General features: G+C 42.9%; 1 protein-coding gene across 9 annotated transcripts in view; it reads left to right on the top strand.

The window, feature by feature from the left end:
* The first annotated feature begins 4474 nt into the window (after nucleotides 1–4474).
* The window catches only part of EXOC6 (exocyst complex component 6), a 166313-nt gene continuing 147288 nt past the window's right edge, over nucleotides 4475–23499 (top strand). For all 9 annotated transcript variants that reach the window (XM_090058751.1, XM_090058748.1, XM_090058750.1 and 6 more), the window contains exon 1: nucleotides 4475–4613. In XM_090058751.1, coding sequence (XP_089914877.1) covers nucleotides 4531–4613 — 83 coding nt within the window. In that variant the 5' untranslated portion in view covers nucleotides 4475–4530. The remainder of the gene's footprint in view (nucleotides 4614–23499) is intronic.

Raw genomic sequence — 23499 nt, 5'->3', positions numbered from 1 at the left:
CATGCAGATCTGGGGGGACATGCCCTGCCCCCCCATGCCATCCTGGGGTGCACGCAGTGGTGGGAGCTGTCCCCATGACTGACAAGCCGTGGCTCCATCCTGCACCCTGTCTCACCCTGGCTAGGCAGCACCTACCCCTGCCCCCTCCCTCATCACTGCAGGGGGCATTGATCTGCCTCTGCACACCCCTTCTCTCCCTTCTCCCTATCCAGCACAGCAGACTTACCAGCAGCATGCAGCTGTTTTGGAAATCAGATTGGTATCAGCTGGTACGCCTCTTTAAACATCAGCTATCACTATCAGTCCCCAAAATCTCCATCAGTGTACCCCTACTTTCTTTTATTATAGTTGTAAATGATACTTAAAATTACTAAATCTGAGATGTCATGTTTATAGATTTGCAGAAGTTTAGGGCTTCAAGGCACCTCATAAGATCACTGGGTCCAGCCCTCCTGCTCTGGGCAGGAAAGACTGCTGGGGTCAAATAACTCCATCACAGTGTGCATCCAATCTCCTTTTGAAGATCTCTAGGGTAAGTGCCTGCACCACCCCTGCTGGTCACGTTAACTTTCTGCATTTCACAGTCCTTTTCCATATGTACAGTCAGTTTCCTGTTTGTGTGGGTATTTCACAAAGCAAAAGGGAAAAATCAATTACTTGAAAATAGGAAAATGTGATTTTTAAACTCTCAAAAACTGATAAAGCATAAATATTTAAAATGGCTTTTGGTTTAGTACTTATTACCACTAAAATATTATTGAATATTTTATTAACACAACAATATTTTTATGACTATTTTTCCATTAAAATAAATAAGGCTTCAGTAAAAGACCTTACTGAACTGGGCATACAGTAATTGGCAAATGCTATTGAAGGAGACAGGAAAACAGCAGCTGTGCAACATTCTTGGACACAAAGTCCTCAGGAATCACAAGGTCAATGCAGGGCCTGTTTTTGCATCACTGATTTTGCTGAGTAGAGAATCATTCTGTTAATAGTAATGCCAATAAAAGTCTTTCCCTAAAGTTTGAACAGTTTTGTGCTTATCAGTGGCTAGAAAAAACAAGATAAGCTTGGTAGAGTTTTATTCTGAAGAAAATCAAGACCAAGTATATGAAAATGCCCTTGCTGAGATTGAGTCCTTTGAGCTGCCCCTTGGGACCACTTTAAGGTAAACATAATTTAGATCATATTATCCAAAATAGATTTGTTCTGTTCTTTGCCTATTGTTTCCTTCAGCTCCAGATACTTGAACTCTGGTCATCTTACACTGGAATATATAGAAAAATGGCCTTTGAATTCAGTGGGAGCAGGATTAGCTCTTAAAGGAGCAAACGCACTAGGGGCTACCTCTGTTCAACCTCTTCCCCTGAGGGCAAGGACTGCAGGTACTCTATGAAGGAAATTATTTCCATAAAATATGTAAGAAGTAATAAGTATTTTGCATGATGGAATGTGCTTAATTTGATGCCATTAGCTACATGCCTGAAAACAGGTGACTAACTGTTAATTCCTATACTGTAGATAGACGTTATTTTTATTTAATTTAAAAAATGCAATAGCATGCATTTAGTGAGATTCCTAAATGTCTGAAAATTTGAGTAATAACACAATTACAATTTACTAAAAGAAGGCAGCAAATGAAGACAGTTCTGTTTATTTTCATGTATATAATGGTTATCTATCTCTATCATTGATTATAGTTATATGTTGTATGTAAAGTAGTATGTTTACATTTAATTATTAGTATCTGCAGAAGTTTTATAAATAGCTTGCCTGGCATTGTGGGTATCAGACTGCAGTGAGAATCAGACAAGAGGAAGAAACCAAATTAATTTAGAAGTGAATTTAAGTTGTCCTACAACTTGTTTCTGTCTAGATTGGTGATGAATAGAAGGAACACAGGAAGGATTTTACTTGATACATTCTTTATCGAAGAAAATGTATAGAGGTGGCCAAACTGATGAAAGAGTTCCCTTCATGAATTGGCCACCTCCTGTGACACTGCCTAACCAATACTTTGCAGGAGCTTGCTGACATATAGAAAAAATCCATGTTGCTAAAAGCAGCAATCATCATTAAACCCAGCTGAACCAGCATTAGACATGGTTTAGCCACAAACATAAACATGATGCAAATCATATTCAATGCCATTATATTACAGTTACTAAAATAGAGTAAAATACAATTGTACCTTGCCCATGTTCTGGAATGGTTTAACTACACCCACCACTGAAAACTGCTGTCAGTTTTTCAGTGCTAGAAAAGCCATAAGTGACCAACCCAGTTTAAAATTAAGCTCCTAAGGCCCACATTTTCAAAAGTTAACTTCCATTTGTGAACAGATAAATTTGCCCAGACAGCAGATGCATCCTGTCACATGAACACTGTAGCAACTCAGGTTTGGCCCCTGGACCTTAACAATTTTGTCCCCGGTCTGCCAAATTATACAATTTAAATAGAAAACAATTTAATCCTACTTCACTAGAAAATAAGAACCTTGATGTTACAGGAGCCCAGGAGCAGCAGAAAATCTACATATATATGATATATAGATCCATGTAGATCTTGACACTTTTAATCCCCAGTTTACCAAATTCTAAAAGCTAAATGAACAGAAAAATACAGCAGCTGCAAAGTGCGCCAAAAACATTGCTCAAAAAACTCCATGTTCAGTACCTAGATCTTGTTGAATCCAGTTTGCTTTTTTGATCCCAAGGCCAAAATTTCTACCATTTAAGAAGAGAAGTACAGCTAGCTACTCCAGTTTCACTTTATCCCTGTTAATAGCACTGCAAATGCACTTACACACCTGAAGCTTGCTGCATTTTTAGCTTCCAACTTGTATGGTCAAAAAAGAGAAAGCATTTTAATTGTTACTTGATCAAAAAATCCAGGCTCTGACATATCCTGGTGCAAAACCAACAGAAGGAGGACATAAATCTGGTAGCTGGGTTTGGCTGGATCTATAACATTTTTGCACGCAGCCCCATGCGAATCCAAATAGATTTAGATCCAGCAAGATAAAGCTAGATCCTTAAAGCTATCTTGAGCTCCTTGAAATGCATCACAAATAGATGCAGTGACATGATATAAAAAAGGAAGACTATACTTGCTATTTAGAATAAAAATCTCTGCAAAGATGCATGAAAAAAATGGACCGTCTAAGGCCAGTTAGATTTTAAGTGCTTCTGTTTCAGGATATAAAGCGGGGGGACAAGAGAAGAGTTATACTAGACTCTGAGAAGTGGCATTTGTTCTCTGTTGTTTAGCCCAGAGATGTGTGGCCGAAAGCCCGGCTGGACTGGGTTTCTGAAGGCAGAGCCATTCCTGGAGTGGGGGAGTGAACCGGGTTAACTGCCCCAGGGCCCTGTGCTTTGGGGGGCCCCACGGAGCTGGGTGGAGCAGCTGCAGTGACTTTGCGCTGCCGCTGACTTCACGTCCAGCTATTGGCATCTCCCTACCGCTGAATCCGCTGCCCAATCTGGCACGTCTGGCCACTTGGCACCCCACCTCTGGCTTCCTTGTGGTTTGGGGCAGGGCCCTGCACCCTGCTCGAGTTGATCTGCAGGACTGGTGCAGCGAGTCCAGACCCTTTACAACAGGGGGAGCGGCTGCACTTGCTAGCTGTTCGTGGCAAGGAGTCACTGAGTTTGGACAGGGTGGGGAAGCAAATCTTGAGCAGATTCAGCAGGGTGCAGAGACGCCCCTCGGGGGTGTTGAGATTCCCAAGGCCAGTCCAACCAGCCGGTGAACTAGGTGGTTGCCTAGGGCACAAAAATTGGGGGTGGGGGCGCCAAAATTATATGCAGAACAAAACAGCAGGAACATCATTTGAAATAATGGCCCTGGATGGCCAGGGCTCCACCTTGGTCTAAGACAAGGTGGACAAAATGCGGCCCAGGGGCTGGATGTGGCCAGCCAGGCCATTCTATCCCGCACACAGTGCCCCTAAAAAATTTAGAAAATTAATATTTATCTGTCATGCAGCCCTCAATAGTTTGCCAAAACTCAGTAAGCAGCCCTCCGCCCAAAATAACTGCCTGCCCCTGGTCCAAGACCTGTGGTTCGGTAGGGGGGAAACACCCCTGCAAAGATCTGGGAAGACAGGTCGCTGGACGCGCGGCTCCTGTCTTCTCAACTCTCAAGCGCACTTAGGACAAGAGCGTGTCGCTGACAACGTCGTCCTAACTGTCCTCTGAGCTGGCAGTGGCGGGCGCCGAGGGACACGGGTGGCCTAGGGCGCCCTCGGTCCGGCCCCGGGCGGGATCCAGCATCCCGGGCGCAGCAAGGCCGTCAGCCCGGCGTGGGGAGACGCGAGGGCCAGATGGGTCCCCGGCTCCAAGGCGATACGTCTGGGAGGGGCTCAGGCCGCAGAAGCGGGGACGGCTGCGCAGGGGTCGTGGCCGCAAGCCCGCACCAGCGCCGAGGCCGAGCCGAGCGCCTCACGCAGCCTCCGCCCGGCGGCTCCGGTCGAGCTCCCTGAAGCCAGGCCCCCCCCACTCCCCCGCCTGGCTCCTCCCACCCAAGATGGCGGACAGCCTCCCCGAGCATGAGCGGATCCTGCAGGAGATCGAGAGCACGGACACGGCCTGCGTGGGGCCCACGCTGCGGTACGGCCGGGACGGCGGCGAGGGGCAGGGGCGGCGCTGGCAGCTCCCCGCGGGGCGGCGGCTGGTGCTGCCGAGGGGGGGCCTCTGGGCCCGCCCCCGGCCCCGGCGCCGCGCATTCTCAGCCCGGCGCCGCGCCCGCCGCAGCGGGGCCTGTCAGCGGCCGGGGCGGCTGTGGCGCCCTCCCCAGCGCCCCGGGGCCCCCTGCACCCGTGGGCTTGCGGCCGAGGTGCGGCCCGGGCGGGCGAGCGCGGAGCTGTCAAAGGCGGTGGGTGTGTCTGGGAGCAGGGATGCAGCTGCCGGCCCAGGGCCCGTGCCAACCACTTCAGTTTCTCCTTCCTCTTTTACTAGCCGTGGACAACCCCCCGGGCCCAGCACACCCCGGGCAGCCGTGCTGGGGTAAATGCTGGATGCGGGTTAGGGGCCCGCATCTAAGGCTAAAGCACGTTTTTGTAGGATGAGGCCAGTTTTTAATTTTAGATCCTTGCACCACAGGGAAATGGAGTTTCCTGAAAGTCTGCTGCATTCAGCCTGGGTTAGATTCCCTTCTCCTAATAATTTAATAGCATTTGGACTTTTTATGGAAACACTTGGACTTAATAACAATACTCTCTTTGGCTTTTTATGTCTCCAGCTAGTTTTATGTGCAGACTTCAGAAATACTTTTTGCTTTATTGTGGGCAGATACCCTTGGTACTTCACAGGGGAGTAGAATGGCGTGATGTAAGAGGGAAGGACCAGCCAGGTGGTAGGACTGGCCTGGCCTGGAGTCATGTATCCAGTTTTTGAGGAGGAGCATGGAAGGGGTAAGAGATTGGTTGAAGCAGAGAAAGGTGATGATGAGGTTGCTGGCAGCCTGGGAAGATGCTGGAACATGGAAGAAATGAGGGTGAAGCTTGGGGAAGTGGGGGATGGTTCCAAGGACATGCAGGGGATGTATGAGAGATCTTGGAAAGCTGGGGTAGCAAACAGAAGGCAGACAAACATGGGGAGGTGTAAATAGGAAGCATGCTGGAAATTCAGAGTGGAGCATGGAAGGAGGAATGGACAGAACTGGGTACTGTAAGAAGAAGGTGGTGAGGATTTGGGAGATTTATAAAGAAAGATAAATAAAGGTTGAATTACATGTCTGTTTTGAACGTATTAAATGCCTGACATTTATTAAGTATAAACAGTCAGATACTTGAAGTTTTCTTTGTCTTCTCTTCTCTATTACATTCTAGGGATTTCCTGACTCTCTCAGAAGGTAGGTTTGCTTTAGTGGGTCTCAGTTTTTGTAGCAGGAAGTATTTCTTCAAAACTGGTCAGATATTAACTACATAGCACTGATTAGCAAAAGCTTCACTATACAAGAGTTAAGGAATTTATTAATACCACAGAAATAGCGGAGTCTTAAATAAAGATGCGCATCTTTCAAGAGCAAATCAAAATCATTTAAATGTTTGGGAAGGGAATAGTTAAGGGATCCAAGGTGGTTCTCAGTTGCCATGTTGTATTGCATCATTAGATTTCTGTTTAACTTACGCTGGACCAGCTTTAAGCTTGTTCCCTAAAAATTACGAACTTTAAAATGACAAATTATAGGGGAAATATGAAATGCATATTTCATTCAAGGGATCAGTTTCAAATAAAACCATTAACTGGTAATGCAACAAAACAAAATACAGGTATGTTAGTTGCTACACATTATATGTAAAAAATACCGTCAAGTTCTGTATAACCCTGCAGCATCAAACAGCAAACAGAATTCTTAACAGTAGTTATCCCATATTGATAAAAATATATTTGTAATCAACGAGTGCATTACACTATAGAAAAACTATAGGACTGTGACATTGATAATGCTATTTCAGGTTGCCCCTACGAAGCAGAAGTCCTCCTTTAACACTTTTAAATGTACTTTAAGCATGCTTTACACTTGTGAGGGAGCTCAGAGCTCTCAGTTGCACAGGAAAATCACCTGTATGCCATACCATTCTTTCTTACAGTTTGACTGAACAAATCTTTGGATTTAAAGTGTAGCACTGCAGTGTACTCCATAAATGAAAATGGGCCAAGTGTCAGAAATAAGAGGATTAGTGTTGCAGGGTAAATAGCTAAGGACCTTTTAGCAGTTTGAGTGCTCTGTAGGGAAGATGATATCCACAGAGGGAACAAGTTACTCCCACATCAGTAAGGCGTCATTAGAGAACAAATTAAAAGAAACAGGAGTAACATTTAACATCGCGGGGGAAAATGTCACTTTGAAATGAAGGTTGCAAGGAAAACTTTGAGAAAAATGGAGAAAGAGGACCTGATCTGGCTGAGCCAAAAACCATCTCTTCCAACTCTACAGTTGATCCAGTAATATATATCACTAAAAAATTTTTGCTTCATTATAGTCTGCAGGCCCTTTGCTTGAAAAAGAACCCTGCAGACTTTGGCTCAAAGTCATAATATTCCAGCAAACACAGATAGTCCTGTATCTTTTTCAAAGTAATTGCTTAAAGGATAGCGCAAACCCTGCAGGCATATCCTGTAGCATATGAGTAGGGTGGTCTTACTATGCAGAGACTACAGACACATTCAGGAGTGTAGCTTACTGGTACTAGATATTACTTAAGTATATGTATCTGTGACCTAACGGTGTACATGCTGGGTACCTCTGAAACAATTTGCTGTAACTTCAAAAGGCATTAGCAGGAGCTTGAAGTTGTTGTTATTTTTTAGAGCTTAAGTAGTAACATTGGAAATGTCTTTCAAAATACACTGTAACTTTTCAGAAGATGGAGATGCATATAATTGTTTTAGAGATCAGTACAATCAATTTATTATTGATGTAGTGCACAGTACTGTGAGCATCTAATCTAGATTTGGTCTACATCTAATTGAACAGCATCAGTTAAAGTGCAAACCCTGCAAACATATCCTTTAGAATATGGGTAGGGTGGTCTGACTATGCAGAGACTACAAACACATTCAGAGTGTAGCTCTGTTGCATCAGTTAAATTCAGGCAAGCTGGTTTTGATTTTAATTCTTTTTCACTGGTTTGGATTCTGGCAAATGCTGTCATATTGTTTACATAGTGTTATATTGTTTCATGGAGACACCAAGGTATAGCGCAGTGATTCTCAACCAGGGAGTTTGTAAGAGTTATGCAGTGTGCCACACAATGTTAGCACTCTTAGGTTCATAAACATGATTCACAGGAGACGTCCAGAGGGCGTGTCCTGACAAGTATGCACATTCGAGGCATAGCAAATTGCACATGGCTTGCATGCACTTGTTCGCTGAGCTGCTAATTTGCAGCACAGAAGTTCTTCTGACACCAGAAGATCCTGTTGTCAGAAAAATCTGCTTCTAGAAAAAGTGGTGTGGTGCACACAGCAGCAGTGTGCACTGCCAGAAAAAGGAGCCTGGCTGGCCAGAACCACACTTTGTCTGCTGGCCAGGTTCTGAGTGGCTGGCTTAGCGCCACTGCTGCTCTGGGAAGTCCCCAGAACCTAATAAGGCTTCCCCTACTCCACCCAGGTCACTTTGCCATGCCCTGGACTGCCTCTGCAGGGGCGTGCCCATGGACAAATAGTAGCAGCACAAATATGTACCACTGCTGTTTGTCCCCTGGGCAATGTGCACCCCTGCATGTGTGTACTCATCAGGATGCACCCAGAGATTTCAGATAGAAATCCGTAGTTGTGGTTTGAGTTCTTTGCAACAGAAAAGCTGGTCTGTTATTTCTTTTTGCCGTCAAAAAGTAAAAACTGAGAGTTGGCATCTTTAGAGGGGTGTCTCAAGATTGAGAACTACTGGTGTAGTGGTTAGGGCAACCAGCCAGGAAGTCAGGAGACTGGGATTCATAGAGTCAGAAGGGACATCAGTGGGCCATCTAGTCTGATCCCCTGTCCCTGGCAGGCAGGAAAGAGTCACCAACCCTGGGATCATGTGATCTCAGCCAGGTACCTGTCCAGTCTCTTCTTGAAGACCCCTAAGGGTGGGGTGAGTACCACCTCCCTTGGGAGCCCATTCCAGATTTCGGCAACCCTGACCGTGAAGAACTTTCTTCCTAATGTCCAGCCTAAACCTTCTCTCTAGTAGCTTATGGCCATTGTTCCTTGTCATTCCAGGGAGTGCACTGGTGAACAGATCGTCGCCCACTTCACGTTGCTCTCCCCTTATGAATTTGTATGCCACCACAAGGTCCCCTCTCAGCCTTCTCTTGGAGAGGCTGAAGAGGTTAAGGTCCCTTAGCCTTTCCTTGTAGGGCCTTCCCTGCAGGCCTCTAATCAGGCAAGTGGCTCTTCTTTGGACCCTCTCCAGGTTGTCCACATCCCGCTTGAACTGCGGCGTCCAGAACTGGATGCAGTACTCCAGCTGTGGTGTGACCAGTGCCACATAGAGGGGGAGAATCACTTCCCTGGACCTGTTTGTGAAGCACCTACGGATGCATGACAAGGCACGATTGGCTCTGCCAGCTGCTTCATCACATTGGCAACTCATGTTCATCCTAGAGTCAACAGTGACTCCAAGATCTTTTTCTGCCTCAGTGGAGCTGAGAAGGTCGCCCTCCAGCTTGTAGGTATGATGGCAGTTCTTCCTCCCTAGATACAGCACCTTATACTTGTCCTTATTGAGTTGCATCCTGTTGTTCTCTGCCCACTTCCCCAGCCTATCTAGGTTGGCTAGATCTGGTTCCTCTTCTCCAGGGTATGAGCTGCATCCCCATAATTTTGTATCATCCATGAATTTGGACAGGGTGCTTCGCACCCCCTCATCGAGATTACCGACAAAGATGTTGAACAGCACCGGCCTAAAAACTGAGCCCTGAGGGACCCCACTGCCCACATCTTTCCAGGTTGACACCAACCCTTGCACTACCACCCTCTGAGTGCAACCCTTGCACCAGTTTGCTACCCTGTCTACCGTGTAATCATCCAAGGCAAATCTCCTCAGTTTATATATAAGGATGGTATGGGATACCATTTCAAAGGCCTTCTTAAAGTCCAGATAGATAACATCCACCTTGACTCCTGCATCTAAACAATTGGTGGCCTTGTCATAAAAGGAAACTAGTTTAGTCAGGCAGGACCTGTCTGCTAAAAACCCATGTTGGTTACCCCTCTGCATTACATTAGCCAGCAGGCTCCCACAGATGTGCTCCTTGATAATTTTTTCTAGGATGCTCTCCTTGACTCTGTGTACATCCTGTGTGGGCTCAAACAGGTTCACCTCCTTATCCCTTTGGTTCCCTTCTGACTTTTTTGCTTAGAATGCAGGCTCACTCAGGCCTACCCATTGTTCTCAAGTTGCCTATGTACAGTGGGATACTTCACTCGAGTAACAATTTAGATTTTTGAATCAATATATCTTTGTATAAAACAGAATCTCTTTGTTGGCAGGTTTAACCATGATTGTAATATAAAAATATCATGGGCTGTATACTTTCTTAATTCTGGGCATTTATTATCTCCGACTCCTGGTTAACCCTCCTCTGAAAAATAGGCAAACCAAACCCACAACAGCAACAGGGTGGTAGTCCAGACCTTTGAATATTTTGGATCAAACATATTTCTGCTTGTTTGTAACTCTTGTAAAAATGTGTTTAAAATAACATCAAGGATTGATTTTCAGATGGAAAGCTTGGTGTGAGTGACAGCTAAATGTGTAATTGCAAGGCTTTAAAAAAGTACTAGGGGTCTAATTTCTTCCAAAAATCAAATTAAACTGTTTTGCAGCTACGTAATTAAATTATTTGTTCTTACTAGATTGGTAAATTGAACCTTTGCTTGCCTGTATGGCAACTACCTAACTGTAGCTGAAAAATCCAGATCTGATCTCTGTCACTCCAGACCTCTGATAAACAATCACATTGCAGTCACACTGGTACTGAACTGTAAGTATGCCTGGCTGTGCACGTCTCCCCAGGTATCATGTGACTCACCTAAATTCTCCTGACCAGGAAACAGTTAATGGCCTGTTCTGGAGATTCTTCTTGTACCTCAGTATTTGCTAGTAATAGCAATCCTGAAGGGAGCTAAGACTCCAAAAGAGAATAACAAGAAAAGAAACAGATTTCAGAGGTTTTTTTGGTTTGGAGAGATCTGGGATTTGAGGTAGAGGATTTAGGGAACTGGCTGAATTAGAAATTTGCAGAGAGGCTATAACTTGTCTCTTTATTTTTGCACATAGAATTAAACTTTAAGAGGGATTTTGCATTTTGATCTTACACTGAACATTTCAACCGTATCTCAGTTGTAGGTGAGAAAGTCATCAGGTCACAAAATCTCAGTGAGTGTGAAGACTGCAGTTTTTTCATAAATTAGAACAATGTATTTAACTAATGCTTGTGGTCAAGTGCTTAGATCATGGGTGGGCAATTATTTCAACTGGAGGGTTGCTCAATGAGTTTTGGTGAGCTGTTGAGGGCTGCAAGGGTAGCCCCGCCTTTGACCAGTGCCCCACCCCCTGGTCACCAGCTTGGGACTGGAAGTCCGACCTCTGACCTTTGCCACCAGAAGTCCCTCCCTTTGCCCCGGAAGTACTCCTTTTAGGAAAGAAAGTGCTGCCATCTTGAAATGGGGGGAAGGGGGAGGGCGGGAACCAAATCGTATAATAAAAAATTAAACATCTGCTATAATTTATTTTACTTTTATTTAAAAAAAATATTGTCATCATTGACCACAAGATGAACATGAGCCTGCAATGCGATGCTGCGGCTAGTAAAGCGACCAAAACGCTGGCTTGCATCCATAGATGCTTCTCGAGCAAATCCCGGGATGTCATTCTCCCCTTGTACTCGGCCTTGGTGAGGCCACAGCTGGAGTACTGTGTCCAGTTTTGGGCTCCACAGTTCAAAAAGGATGTGGAGAAGCTTGAGAGAGTCCAGAGGAGAGCCACGCGCATGATCAGAGGTCAGGAAAACAGATCTTACAATGATAGGCTGAGAGACATGGGACTCTTTAGCCTGGAAAAGCGCAGGCTCAGGTGATCTGATGGCCACCTATAAGTTTATCAGGGGTGATCACCAGGATCTGGGGGAACGTTTGTTCACCAGAGCGCCCCAAGGGATGACTAGGTCGAACGGTCACAAACTCCTGCAAGACCGCTTCAGGCTGGACATAAGGAAGAATTTCTTTACTGTCCGAGCCCCCAAGGTCTGGAACAGTCTGCCAGCAGAGGTGGTTTAAGCACCTACATTGAACACCTTCAAGAGTAGATTGGATGCTTATCTTGCAGGGATCCTATGACCCCAGCTGACTTCCTGCCCTTTGGGCAGGGGGCTGGACTCGATCTCTCGAGGTCCCTTCCAGCCCTAATGTCTATGAAATCTATGAAATGTGTGTTTTCATAGTATATTTAGAGGCAATTGCATAATAACTCAAAATACAGCCTTACTCTTGTATATTGTTTGTAGGCAGTAAGGGGGTATATGTGTGTGGGGGGTGTGGTTGGGGAGTGTGTATGTGTGGTGGATGGGTGTGCATGGGTGTGGGGCATATAGGTGTGGGCTGGAGGTGGTGGGAGAGCGTAGGGTTATGGTGGGTGGCTTCAGAGTGTGTGTAGGAGGGTGTGTTTGGGGGTAATGGTGGGGGTGGGGGCTGTGTGTGTGTGTGTGTGTGTGTGTGTGTGTGTGTGTGTGTGTGGAGTAGGGGGTCCTTGGAGTCCCTGGAGTGTGCCAGTTCCTGGAGCTGCATTTGATGGCAGTGAATGGGACCAGCCTCAGCTGGCCCTGTGTCACACAGCTCCCCATGCTCCCACTCTAATCCCTAGCCACACGTGGTGGCAATATGTGGGGTCAGCCCCACTGAGCCGTGCATGATGAAGCTGGTGGTGCAGATCATGGGGCTCAGCAGGGAGAGGAGCAGAGCTGGCCCAGCTCCACAGTGCGGTGCTCCCTGCTGTTTCCCATGACCTGTGTATAGCAGTGTGTGGGGCCAGGCTGCCAGCTCCATCATGTGTGGCTCTCCCCAGAGGTGTGTGGCTCAGGTGGACTGCATGTGAGCTTCATGTGATGGAACTAGACAGACCCTGTGCCCAGGCTCTGTGCTTCTGCTGCCCCACCCTGGGTGGCTGCTGGCCCCAGGGCACTGGTGCAGGCCCTGTGCTTCTGCTCCTGGCATTTTCCCTGCTGCCACCCTTCCCATGCTGCTTCCCTACTTTCCCTCCATATTCTTACCTACCACTGCTGCTTCCCAGCTGCTGATGCCACTCCCCCCACCAATCCACCCTCTGCTGCTTCCGCCCCCCCGCCCTCCCCAACTCTGGGCCAGGCAGGGCTGGCTCCATGCCATGGCTTGTGGTCCTGGCTATGCAGCCAGGAACTGTGTAGTGCTGGCTGGCTCCAGCAGAATGCGGATCCTGGCTGCATGGCCATGACTGCACAGCACAGCGTGGAGCCAGCCCAGCTCAACCCAGTCCCCATGGAGTGGGGCAGTTGTTGGTGATCCTTCCCCACCCCCCTCTTCCTGTTCTTATCTGACTTTCCACTCTTGGATGGAGGGGAGGCAGGGGAACATCCCCATGGTCATCAAGCCGGAAGACTCTGCTAGGCAGAAGCTTCCACTGGGGTATGGCAAGGCCAGGTGGGCTTTGCTGCTGCTGCCACTGGGCCCTGCCATCAGCTCCTCCTGCTGATGGCACCTTGTCAGCTTTGACAGGCAGCCACTGGCAGGTAATAATTTTCTAAATTTTAGAGGGGCCCCACAGGCCGGATAGAAGGGCACTTCACTTGATTTTTAAATCAAGTACTTAAGAGAGGGAGAGAGGGAGTGATGTTCTACTGTATTGGGGATTGAATGGAAGCTTTAACTTTTTATGCAGTGCATGGCTCTGAGGTTAGTTCATGAGATGCAGACTTTCTTGTGACTGCATGGATTGACAAACAGAATCTTTTTTAGTGGTTGCAGTATGATAGCTTTTCCTGTTTTGAGAACTGTTTTTAAGAAGATTTGAGTATATATTTATAATAATATTTTTAGTGTTTTAAGTAATTTTTACTTTAGAGGGTCAGGGATTTTACAAGATTATCTAGTATGCACTCCTGCTTCTGAGAACTAGAGTTCCTGTAAAGTATTTTATTCCTTTAAGGGGTGAACAGATTTCTCTGCCACTCATGCTGTTTCTTAAGCAGGGAGGAGTATTGAAAACAAAGCTGAGCAAATTAAGGAAAATCAGTTAATGTAGGCTGTTAGTTTTCTTCCGGAACTCTTTCCCATAAAGGGAAACATCATTAGTTACCATTAGCTAGGTTTTTCAGCTAAAATAAAAAGGAGCTTCTTTACAACTCAGTCTCATTTTCTTTTGGTCCCTTGCCCTGGAAGATATGTATGTACATGGAGAAAATGCATGATACAGCATTACTTTATAGGAAGAATGACATGTGTGTATGTGGAACTTGTCAATACATCTTGTAAAGTGGACAAAAAACGCATTTAGTTTAAACAAGAATATTTTTAAAAAATTATGAAATGTGCCTATGAACAGTTTTCAAAGTTGAGTGTTTTTCTGGGTAAAGTCAGTGACAAGGATTCTTCTTTGTATCCATGGAAGTATTCACAGGGAATACAGCACACCTTGGTATTGTAATGTTTTATTACTCGGATTAAATACTATATCTGTAAATCTAATTATTTTGAAACAAAACTATATAATCCAAAACTACTATATTCCTTTTTCTCTTGGAGTTTCCTTCATTTCTAAAATAACACATTTACACGTATGTACTCCAGGCATGTCTAGTTGAAACAGTGATTGAAGCATTTTATTGACAACAGTGGGCCTTTGAATTACAAAATAAATGGTTCCATCTCAGTGATACTCAGACTGTGGCCCTTGAGCTTCAAGTGGCTCTTCAATATATCATCTGTAACTCTTGGCAGAAAACATTATCAGTTTGGGTTTTTTTTTTCCTTCGTACACTAAATGTTTTTCTTGCAGTCGAGAGTAATGCAACACTTGTGCTCTCTATTTTTATCAAGTGTGGTATAAGTACAATACTTTCCTCTTTTGAACTGGACTGTTTGCCACAGCTTATCTGGAGTAGTGTATAATGTGGCTCTTTGGTTAACACTGACTGCACATGTGGCTCCTGAGCCAGTCAGAGCTAAATGTCACTGGCCTTTTCTGTACTCATATGCCTTGTGAAGTGGCTTTTAGATAAGAACAAGATGATCTGCCGATAGCTAATGAATGCTATCATTTTAGGGTTTTGTACACTGTATCCCAAATAAACAAGGTAAGAGGGTTTCAATAAATTGTAGCTTGTCACTAGGGTGGGCCTATATTTGCATGAGAGAGAAATCTGGATTGAACCGTTAAATACTATGTAGTACTCCAAACTTTTATTGTAGGCAAATCCAGTGTTCTTGATAGGGAATGTTACTTAGCTTCTATCTGTAGAAATAACTGGTAATGATAAAGGCATTGTTTTACCGACTTCCTTAATTTACTGTCTATGATGAATAGCAGTATCTTCCTAGCTACTATCATTATGTTCACAAATATATGCAAAACAGAGCTAAACTTTGGTTACATGTACCACTGAAGCCAATGGGGAACACTCTGTGAGCAGAATTTATTCTTCTATCTTTTATTATACATACATACAGCATAAAATTTAAAAAAATGCAATGCATGTTTTCAATCTCATTTCATACATTAGTAAGTAGCACAAAAGCTTAGCAGGAAGAGACATCTCCTTGGTCAGCAGTGCAAAAACAGGAAGGAGGAAGTCTATTGCAAATCTGGGTTTACTGATTATCAGTTCATGTTTCACTACAGAGGATGTCCATTAACAGCCTTCAGCGTGATACATTGCTTATCCAGTATGAACAATGACTGTTGTAGTGTCACTACTACAGAATATTGACCCTGGTTATAGGAAGTAATGTTAACTAACAAACTGTACTCAGGCCTTTCCTGCTCATAGAAACCGGATACTATTAGTGAGAACAATTCACAGAAATTGCACATACAGGAAAACAAGGCAAGTAAAGTATAACAGCTAAACTAAGATTAATAAAATCTTTTTTTGTGATTTGCCCTTAGCTTTAGTTGCGCATTGTTCTGGCATGTAATGTAATATTTTAAATAGAACAGTGACAAGTATTTATAAAAAGGGATGGCAGAATCGCGCCTCTTGGTGGTAGTTGGCATAGAAAATCTGCTTAGGTATTAAGAAATCTGCTTATTAAAATAACTTGTTGAATTACAGGAAACACCTGGACATTATTTTATAAAGAATTTTAAGGGTGTTTGCAGTAAACTACATAAAAGTACTACATGGAAAAAAGGCTTACAAAGTTTGCAGTTAGTGTAAACACAAAATATCTTTGTATATTGTAGAACAAAGGAAATTGCGACAGTGTTTCCTGTGAAATGGCTGCTTAAATTTAAAGTACAGTGTATAATCGCATTATGGTTGAGACAGCATTTCCAGTCTCAGGTTCTAATCCTATATTGCGACCTGTGTTGTCAAATACTCTGCTTGTAGATACTCACTGATGTCACAATACATATTAGCACCCTAGATACTTTTTATTTTATTGCTTACTTGGTCTGAAACTTCTGTTTTTTCTCAAATGAGAAAATGCCTGTGTGCACATGAGATTTATATAAATCCTTTTGGCTTCTGTTTGTGATCTGAACATGAGAATGTAGAGAAAGCTTCCATAGTTTCTCTGTAAAATTGCTTAAAACTAGAAGTTACTGATCCTAGAGAAATACTGTACTGAAAATTCACAGTGTATTACATTTTTTATTTTAAAGTTTTACTTTGAAAAAGACTGGCTGAAGATGAAATTGTGGGGTTCCTTTTTGTATCTTGATTACCTTATTAAAAACAATCAGTTTACAAGTGAAAAATAGGGTTTCCCCTACTTTTCTATAAATCAAGGCAGGAGCTTTCCAGTTCTCCCTCACCTGAATAAGGAACCTCTTGCCATCCAAATTATGTTCTCTGCTGTAATTTAAATCTGGGCTGGGGTGGATAGGTAGGTGATGGGGGCCCTGATCTGGGCCGGGGGGGAGGGGCTTGTGGGGCCCCATTCCAGGGAGGAGGAGGGCTAATAGATCCTGATCCTCAAGCCTATACTGCCATTAAGAGCCAGCAAGCAGGGCTGGCATGTAGCAAATGTGCAGCTGCTAGCCATACCACTGATTGGCATCCCTCCAGGGGCAGGTCAGTGCAGTGTATGTTGCAGGGGGTATTAACCCATCACGTGTGACTGCCCACAGCACATACTAATTTTAACACAGCCTAAAACTCCTTAGAGTTAGTGTTTGCTAATAATCATGTAACAACACCCTTAGCAGCTGTTAGATTCACTCTGCTTCTGGAGGCTGCTGCCCTGAAAATACTGGTTTGTGATATCCTCAGAGCAGCACCAGCACCTTGTCTCAAGCTGAGAATGGAAGAAATAGCCCTGCAAGTTAGGGAATGCAGTCTGAAAAAAAGGCCGAGATAGAACTAATGATTAACTATTATTGGTCAGAATGAGGGTTGGGGACAGAAGGCTAGGCAGATCCCACGGGAGTTGTAAATTTACTGGCAAAACTGAGTTTCGGTGAGTACCGTTAGTCAACCAGCCGTAGTTGATGTTTTGGTTCTCTCTTCCATGCTTTGTATCCCAAATCCCATTAGAGCTAAACTGTCTCACATTTTCCAAAGTTCCATCTGTTCTTATGACCTAACTTTGTTTTTCCTATCCTACTGTTGTTAGATTATTTGATATCTGGGAAGGAAGCAGGTCAGTCCAGAAAACTGTGATAACGTAGGCTCCTAAAGATATATCTCCTTGTGAATGTGAGGTATAATAAAAAATCAAATCAATTGCCCATTTAAAAATCTTAAATAAATGGGTAGACTTAAAAAAAAAAATCCTTAAGGGGTTGGAGATGATTGTACTGCTTTTGTGTCAGTTTGTACCCAAAAGCTTGTCTAACCTCTCTTCCAGTTATAGTGTTGGTTCAGTAAAAGATACCAGTGTCACAAAACCCCCTTTCCTCTCATACATGTCCTGGGGAGTTACAGCTACATCAGCACACTGTTCACTTCTTTGGCACTTGTTCTTCCAGACCTTTTCTGCCTGCAGTCAGAACACCCGAGCAGTTTCCTCTGTAGAATGGTTGGAAACTTCAGTCTCTTTCTAGTCCTGCTAGAAGGTACTTACTAAAGTTAAATTACAGAGGTATCAGAGGTAGAAATTTTGTTGTTTAGTCCGTTTACTGTTCTCCCAATAGATGTTTTGGCATTCCTCCTTTGTTTCAGTACACTGGCCAGTAGTTACTTCTCTATCCTTCCCTAAATATTTCCTTATCATACTGAATTGATTTCCAGGGTCTCTTAAATATCATGACTGATCCATTCTCCTTGGCCTGACTTCTCACCTTTTTTCACTTCAATAAAGTACTAATCCTTTCTCTCACACTTGTCATTCTTTCTGACATTTGGTCATTTAAAATCTTGCATGCCCTGCTGGAGCCACAGATGATATTTGTATGATGCATTGTAACCTAAATTACTACTTGTGACTATCCTATAATCAACTGTCAAATGATGTATGCTATTGTATATTGGTTGTCCTTAATCTTTACTGGTCCTGAGGTACCAGTATTGACCAAATAATTTGTTACCGCCAACAACAAACTATACCTTCTCTGTCAACCTGAAGAATATGTTATCTGGGTGCCCAAGAGGCCACAAGGGTGCCCTCTTGTGTTTACCAACACACGCTAGAAATATGTCGAGTTAATAGGGATGATATTTTTCTCTTTTTGCAGTGTGTTAATTTTTCAAAGTCAACAAGTTGGTCTGTTTTAATAATATTTTTTAAAATATAGGTAAGGAAGTTTTGTGCTTGAAAGTAAAAATAAAAATTAGCACTGAGGAGTAACTGACTACTTTGGCACAAAAAATCAAATACTGTGAACTAACGTCTTCTGTGTTTATCAGTATAGATCTAGCTGGAAGAGTTTCTACTAGGTCTGTGCGCCACAGACCCTTTGAGTTACAATTTTTTGAGTTACAATATTTTCAGAGGCAAAGCTTGTTTTTGGTGATATCTTTTATTGGACTAATTGTATAGTTGGGGGAGATTCATTTGGTCCAATAGAAGATATCATCAAAAAACTTTTGCCTCATACATTTCCTGGTCCATCCCAGCTACACCCTACTATCTTCATAGAACTATTTCAAGTAAGTGAGTAATTCATCTTTTCCTTAAATAAATTGAGATGACTTTTTAGAGGCGAATGTAGAACGTGACTTTCCTGTTGATTTTGGATTCTGCAGCATTGTTTCCTTTAATTGGGTTTATAGTATAGTGGTTATGCTTACCTCGCACATGAAAGGTCCCTGAATTGAAACTAAGCAAGAACAGCCCTGCTCTGAGACCTCGTGGTGCAATGGCAATGTATCTGATAACGGAATATAATGTTGTGTGTTCATATCGTGTTGGGTTCAAGTTCTCTTTCTCTTGCCTAGCAAGATTGTGGCCTTTCTTCTTTAAAAGTCTTCAGGAGGAGGCATCTGTCACTGATGGTTTATGAACATGATATCCTGCTTTTGGACAGGGGATGGATTAGATAATCCCTAAAGTCCCTTTCAGCCTTATGGTTCTAATATATATGTAATGTATATGGAAAATGTGTAAATTATGCATTGTTTACATTATATTTATAGTTTTGAGGTTAAATCACTAAGCTTTACTAAGATGATCACAGTTATTATTATAACCATGTAACCAAGCGATTAGGGCTAGGGACAGAAATTTCACATAAATCAGTATAAGTAACCAGAAACGAGTTCAAAACTGTAACGCAACAGAAGTTCAGCTTACACAAACTTCTTTCAAAATGGCTGAAACGGATTGAAGATAACCTGGATGAACGTAGTATTAGACTTAACTGATTTATTAAACTTCTGTCCCAGATCCCTTCCAAATTCAAGTTAACTTTCAGTCCCCCAGATAACAGGGAGATTAGGGGCAGGGAGTTAATTAGGGTCTGCAGTTTGTGCATTGAGTTGTTTCAGAACATTGTTAACAATTTCACTACTGATTATTTTTGCAGAAAGAGTAAGTTAATATTGGTCAGTATAAGTATAAGAGTAAGTTTAGCATTGGTCAGTATAGTGGCGAATATTACGGAAGTGTTGCATGTGTTGTTGTCTGGTTATTGATTCAAAATTCATTCCTCATTTTATTTTCTCGCAGTTGCAGGCATCTTTGCAGTAGCCAAAGCTTCAGCTGTCTGCTGGGTCCCAGATAGTGAAATGAGTTTTAATTCTTTCTTGTGTGTAAAGCTCCAGCTGCTAGCACTTCTGAACTTTCTACAATATATATTTTCAGAACAAATATGTGGCATGTTCAGAATACATAATTTGTAGGCAGTGTAAAATCTATGGGTAGAAAAAAGAATAAGAGAATTTGGGAGAGGAGGCAGTTCTCCCTAGGTGCATAGTTCCTGCTATGTCATTTTAGTCTAATGCTTAGGAAATTACACCTTGTAAGCAGGCCCGATGAAGAGTACTTTGTGCATGAAATCTTGTCCAAAATCTCTCCCAATTGTAGTGTTGGGCCAGTAAAAGATATCACAAGAAACTAGGGTTGGTTATTTGACCTGTCAAATAAAGTTTGGTCAATTGACTGGTCAGATATTGATAAAAAATTGTAAAAAGCTGCTAATAGGTCCAAGTAATACACAGAAAAAGCGCCAATTTTTCCATTAAGAAATTTGTCAGAAAATTAAAAAAAAATCTTATTTCTGTCAAGGAAATTACAAAAAAATCTCTCTTTTTTTTTTTTGGTAAAATTGCTATAATCTTTGACTAGTCAAAAATATGCACTTAGTTGACCAATCGTTTAACATTATTTGACCAAGTAGTTGACCGGCTTTTTGACCCTACAGAAAACCCTCTTGTCTCTTGCGTATTTCCTGGACTATTGTGGCTACAATAACTCTCCAGCCCTGCTACAACCTTGGAAATAATTACAATAATGATTCAGTGGGAATAACGAATCTGGCGTTAAACAGAAGCGATTTAATTGATTTAAAAAATAGGAAAAAAGGAAAACTGATATGTATTTAATATCAGGTTGAAAGTGAAGTATTTAATGCTAGTCTTAAAGTAATGCATACAACTTTGTTGGGTAAGAAAAACAGCTGTGAATCCAATCTCTGATTGGACTATCCTAGTTAATAACAAGTAGAATTACTACGTGGACTAATTTTTCGTATTTTTTTGTATATTTAGAATTTTAGAGTCTTAAATTAATTTCTTCTGAACTTTGGGGTGATTATAAGCTTTATTTAAGAAGTTCTGTAACAGTTTCATTCTATCACCACAATCTGAAGAAGAATTAATTTATTATCATTTCCACAAGGTGGAGCTCTATGTACGTAATAAGTTGCTCTGTAATGATCACAATTTATTATGTATCATTTTATAATGTAACCTTTTTATCATGCTTTGAAACTTAAGCATAGTTTCTCAACTAAAGTTTTAGTTTATGTATGGCACTTTGTTAAAGGCCTTCAAAGTTAATGGCCTTCAAATGCATGATGCAGTGCAGAACATGGTAAACCCAATACCATTACTCAAAGATAGGTTGATCTTGTGGTTGAGGTGCACAGAGACCTTTGAGATTTTGGTTTTTTTGTTTTTCTTATTCTACCACTGACCTCCTTGGGCATGTCCACATGAGTGCACATGTGCGTTTTGTGGCGCCTCGAAGTCGGTTGTGGCATTGTAAACTGCACGCAGCACATGTGCACCCATTTGCCACAGTGCAAACTAGTTGCGTGACTCTGGAAAGTCAGGCTCTGTTTCTGGCAGTGCACATTGCTGCTGTGTGCACCGCACGTGCCACTTGTTTTTTTTTAACAGTGGTTTTTTTTTTTGACACTGGGAAATCTTGGTGTAAAGAAAAAAACACGTTGCTAAAAAAAGTGGTGCAGCACACATGGTGGCAACATGTGCTGTCAGAAACAGCCTAGCTGTCCAGAGTCATGCTCAGGCTGGTGGCCAGGCTCTGAGTGGCTGGCTCAGCACTACTGCTGCCCTGGGAGGCCCCCAGAGCCCCAAGTAAGACTGCTGGGGCCAGTACAGCACTGAGAGGCCCTCAGCCTTCCCTACCGCACCTGGGTCAATTTGCTGCACACTGGAACTTGTGTGCAGGGGCATGCCCTGGGACAAAAATTACAGGTACAAATATTTGCCACTGTTGTTTGTGCCACGAGAAACGTGCACCCCTGCACTTGCATGCTTGTCTGGATGTGTCCCTTGTGACTATGGTCAAGTCTTCTAATATTTCTGTGTTTCAGTTTCCCCTTTGCAAAATAATAATATTTTGTAACTTCCCAGGGGTTTGGTGATACTATCCTCACTATGCTTCTGTGAATTAAGGAACTATTACTCAGCAACACATAAGAAATGCTGATATGTGAAGGTGGTAAGCACCACAGAAAAGCCAGTACACAGAAATAAACGGGGTTCATGTAATGTTGCATGAGACATTGCACCAGTTTACACCAAGCTATGTACTTGCAAGAATTTTGTGATTCATGATTGTTTGTCTAGAATTTTTTGATAACATTTTTGATATATATCCAGGCTCTCAGTTCCAAACCATGTTCCTTTTTTATGTATCTAAGTAACATATACCTACTAGCTGGAGTTTCTTGTCCCTCTATATCATTTTTTCGAAGTCCTTTTCTTGTACTAGTCCTGATCTACTTGTGATAATTTCTCTTAAAAATTATTATTCTTGAGTTGTGTGGTTTGGCAACAGTGGACTGAAGCCTTTATGTTCTCCTTTCTACGTTGTATATAGAATTATTAGTACAATACAAGTTTTACTCCACTGTCTCTTCTACCATGGCCTAGAAGTTTTCTAGCAGCACTGCAAATACAGGATAGTTCGTTTTTTGGATCCTGATACACTTATTTCCAAAAAAAATGAATGTTACTTGTCTTCAATGAATTATATGGATTAATGGGTTTTTCTGTGCTGTTTAAACTTACTAGGCAGGGTGACCTGTTGCTGACTTCTGAGATTCTTTTTCTGTCCATCCAGCTTTAGTTAATATTTTGTTTCAGCTCCAGGCAGAGCAGTTCAGTTAAACAGATAAGCAGGGAATACTACAGGATGGCTATGCCCAAATTTCATTAGCAACATAACCAGGCTTTTGCAGTAGTGTTGCCCCTCTCGCTTTTCTTTGAGAACAGCTGCAGGGGAGCCAAACTTGGAGGTCCTTTGCACACATAACTTGGAGTCAAAGGAAGGAGCAACAGATTAGACTACTTCAGCTCTTTTTTGCTTCAGCCTTAACATGGTGAGTCTAGTCTGTCCTAAAGAAGGTGTGGTGTCCACAGATAGGAACAAAGAATTGGAAGCCCCCCCCGGGACACTGAGTCTGGTCTTCAGCATTCACAGGCAATCATTTACCCAAGGTATTCCAAAAATTGCTATTTCTAATCCTCACACATAGCTACAAGATATAGTAATTCAGCACCAAGAATAACTCAGTAACATGCCGTAAGTAAGAGTGTGGGAGACATTGTCACTGTTCTGCCATGGAAATGACAGGGAAGTAATTGGTTAATATGTGCTCAGAAGATCCTAGGGACCATGCCAACACTACTGCGGATAAGTACCCACCTCTCTCCTCAGGAAAAATTCCTTTCTGACCCTAACTTTGGTGATTGGTATGATCCTGAGCAGAAGAGCAAGACTCTTTAGCCAAGAACCTCTGAGTGCTGTAAGTATAGCAGGAACATCAGTGCACCCCAGTCAAAAACCTCCAGTGTTAGGTGTGGCCCATGTCCCAGTTCTTCAGAGAAAGCTAACCCTCTTTCCACCAGATGTCCATAGTGTTCATGAGGGGGACAAAAGCTTTGAAATTTGGTCTTAG

The sequence above is a fragment of the Crocodylus siamensis genome, chromosome 7 (assembly GCF_052110815.1).
Source record: "Crocodylus siamensis isolate JL-2025a chromosome 7, ASM5211081v1, whole genome shotgun sequence".
NCBI lineage: Eukaryota > Metazoa > Chordata > Crocodylia > Crocodylidae > Crocodylus > Crocodylus siamensis.
This window is presented reverse-complemented; position numbering and strand designations above follow the sequence as displayed.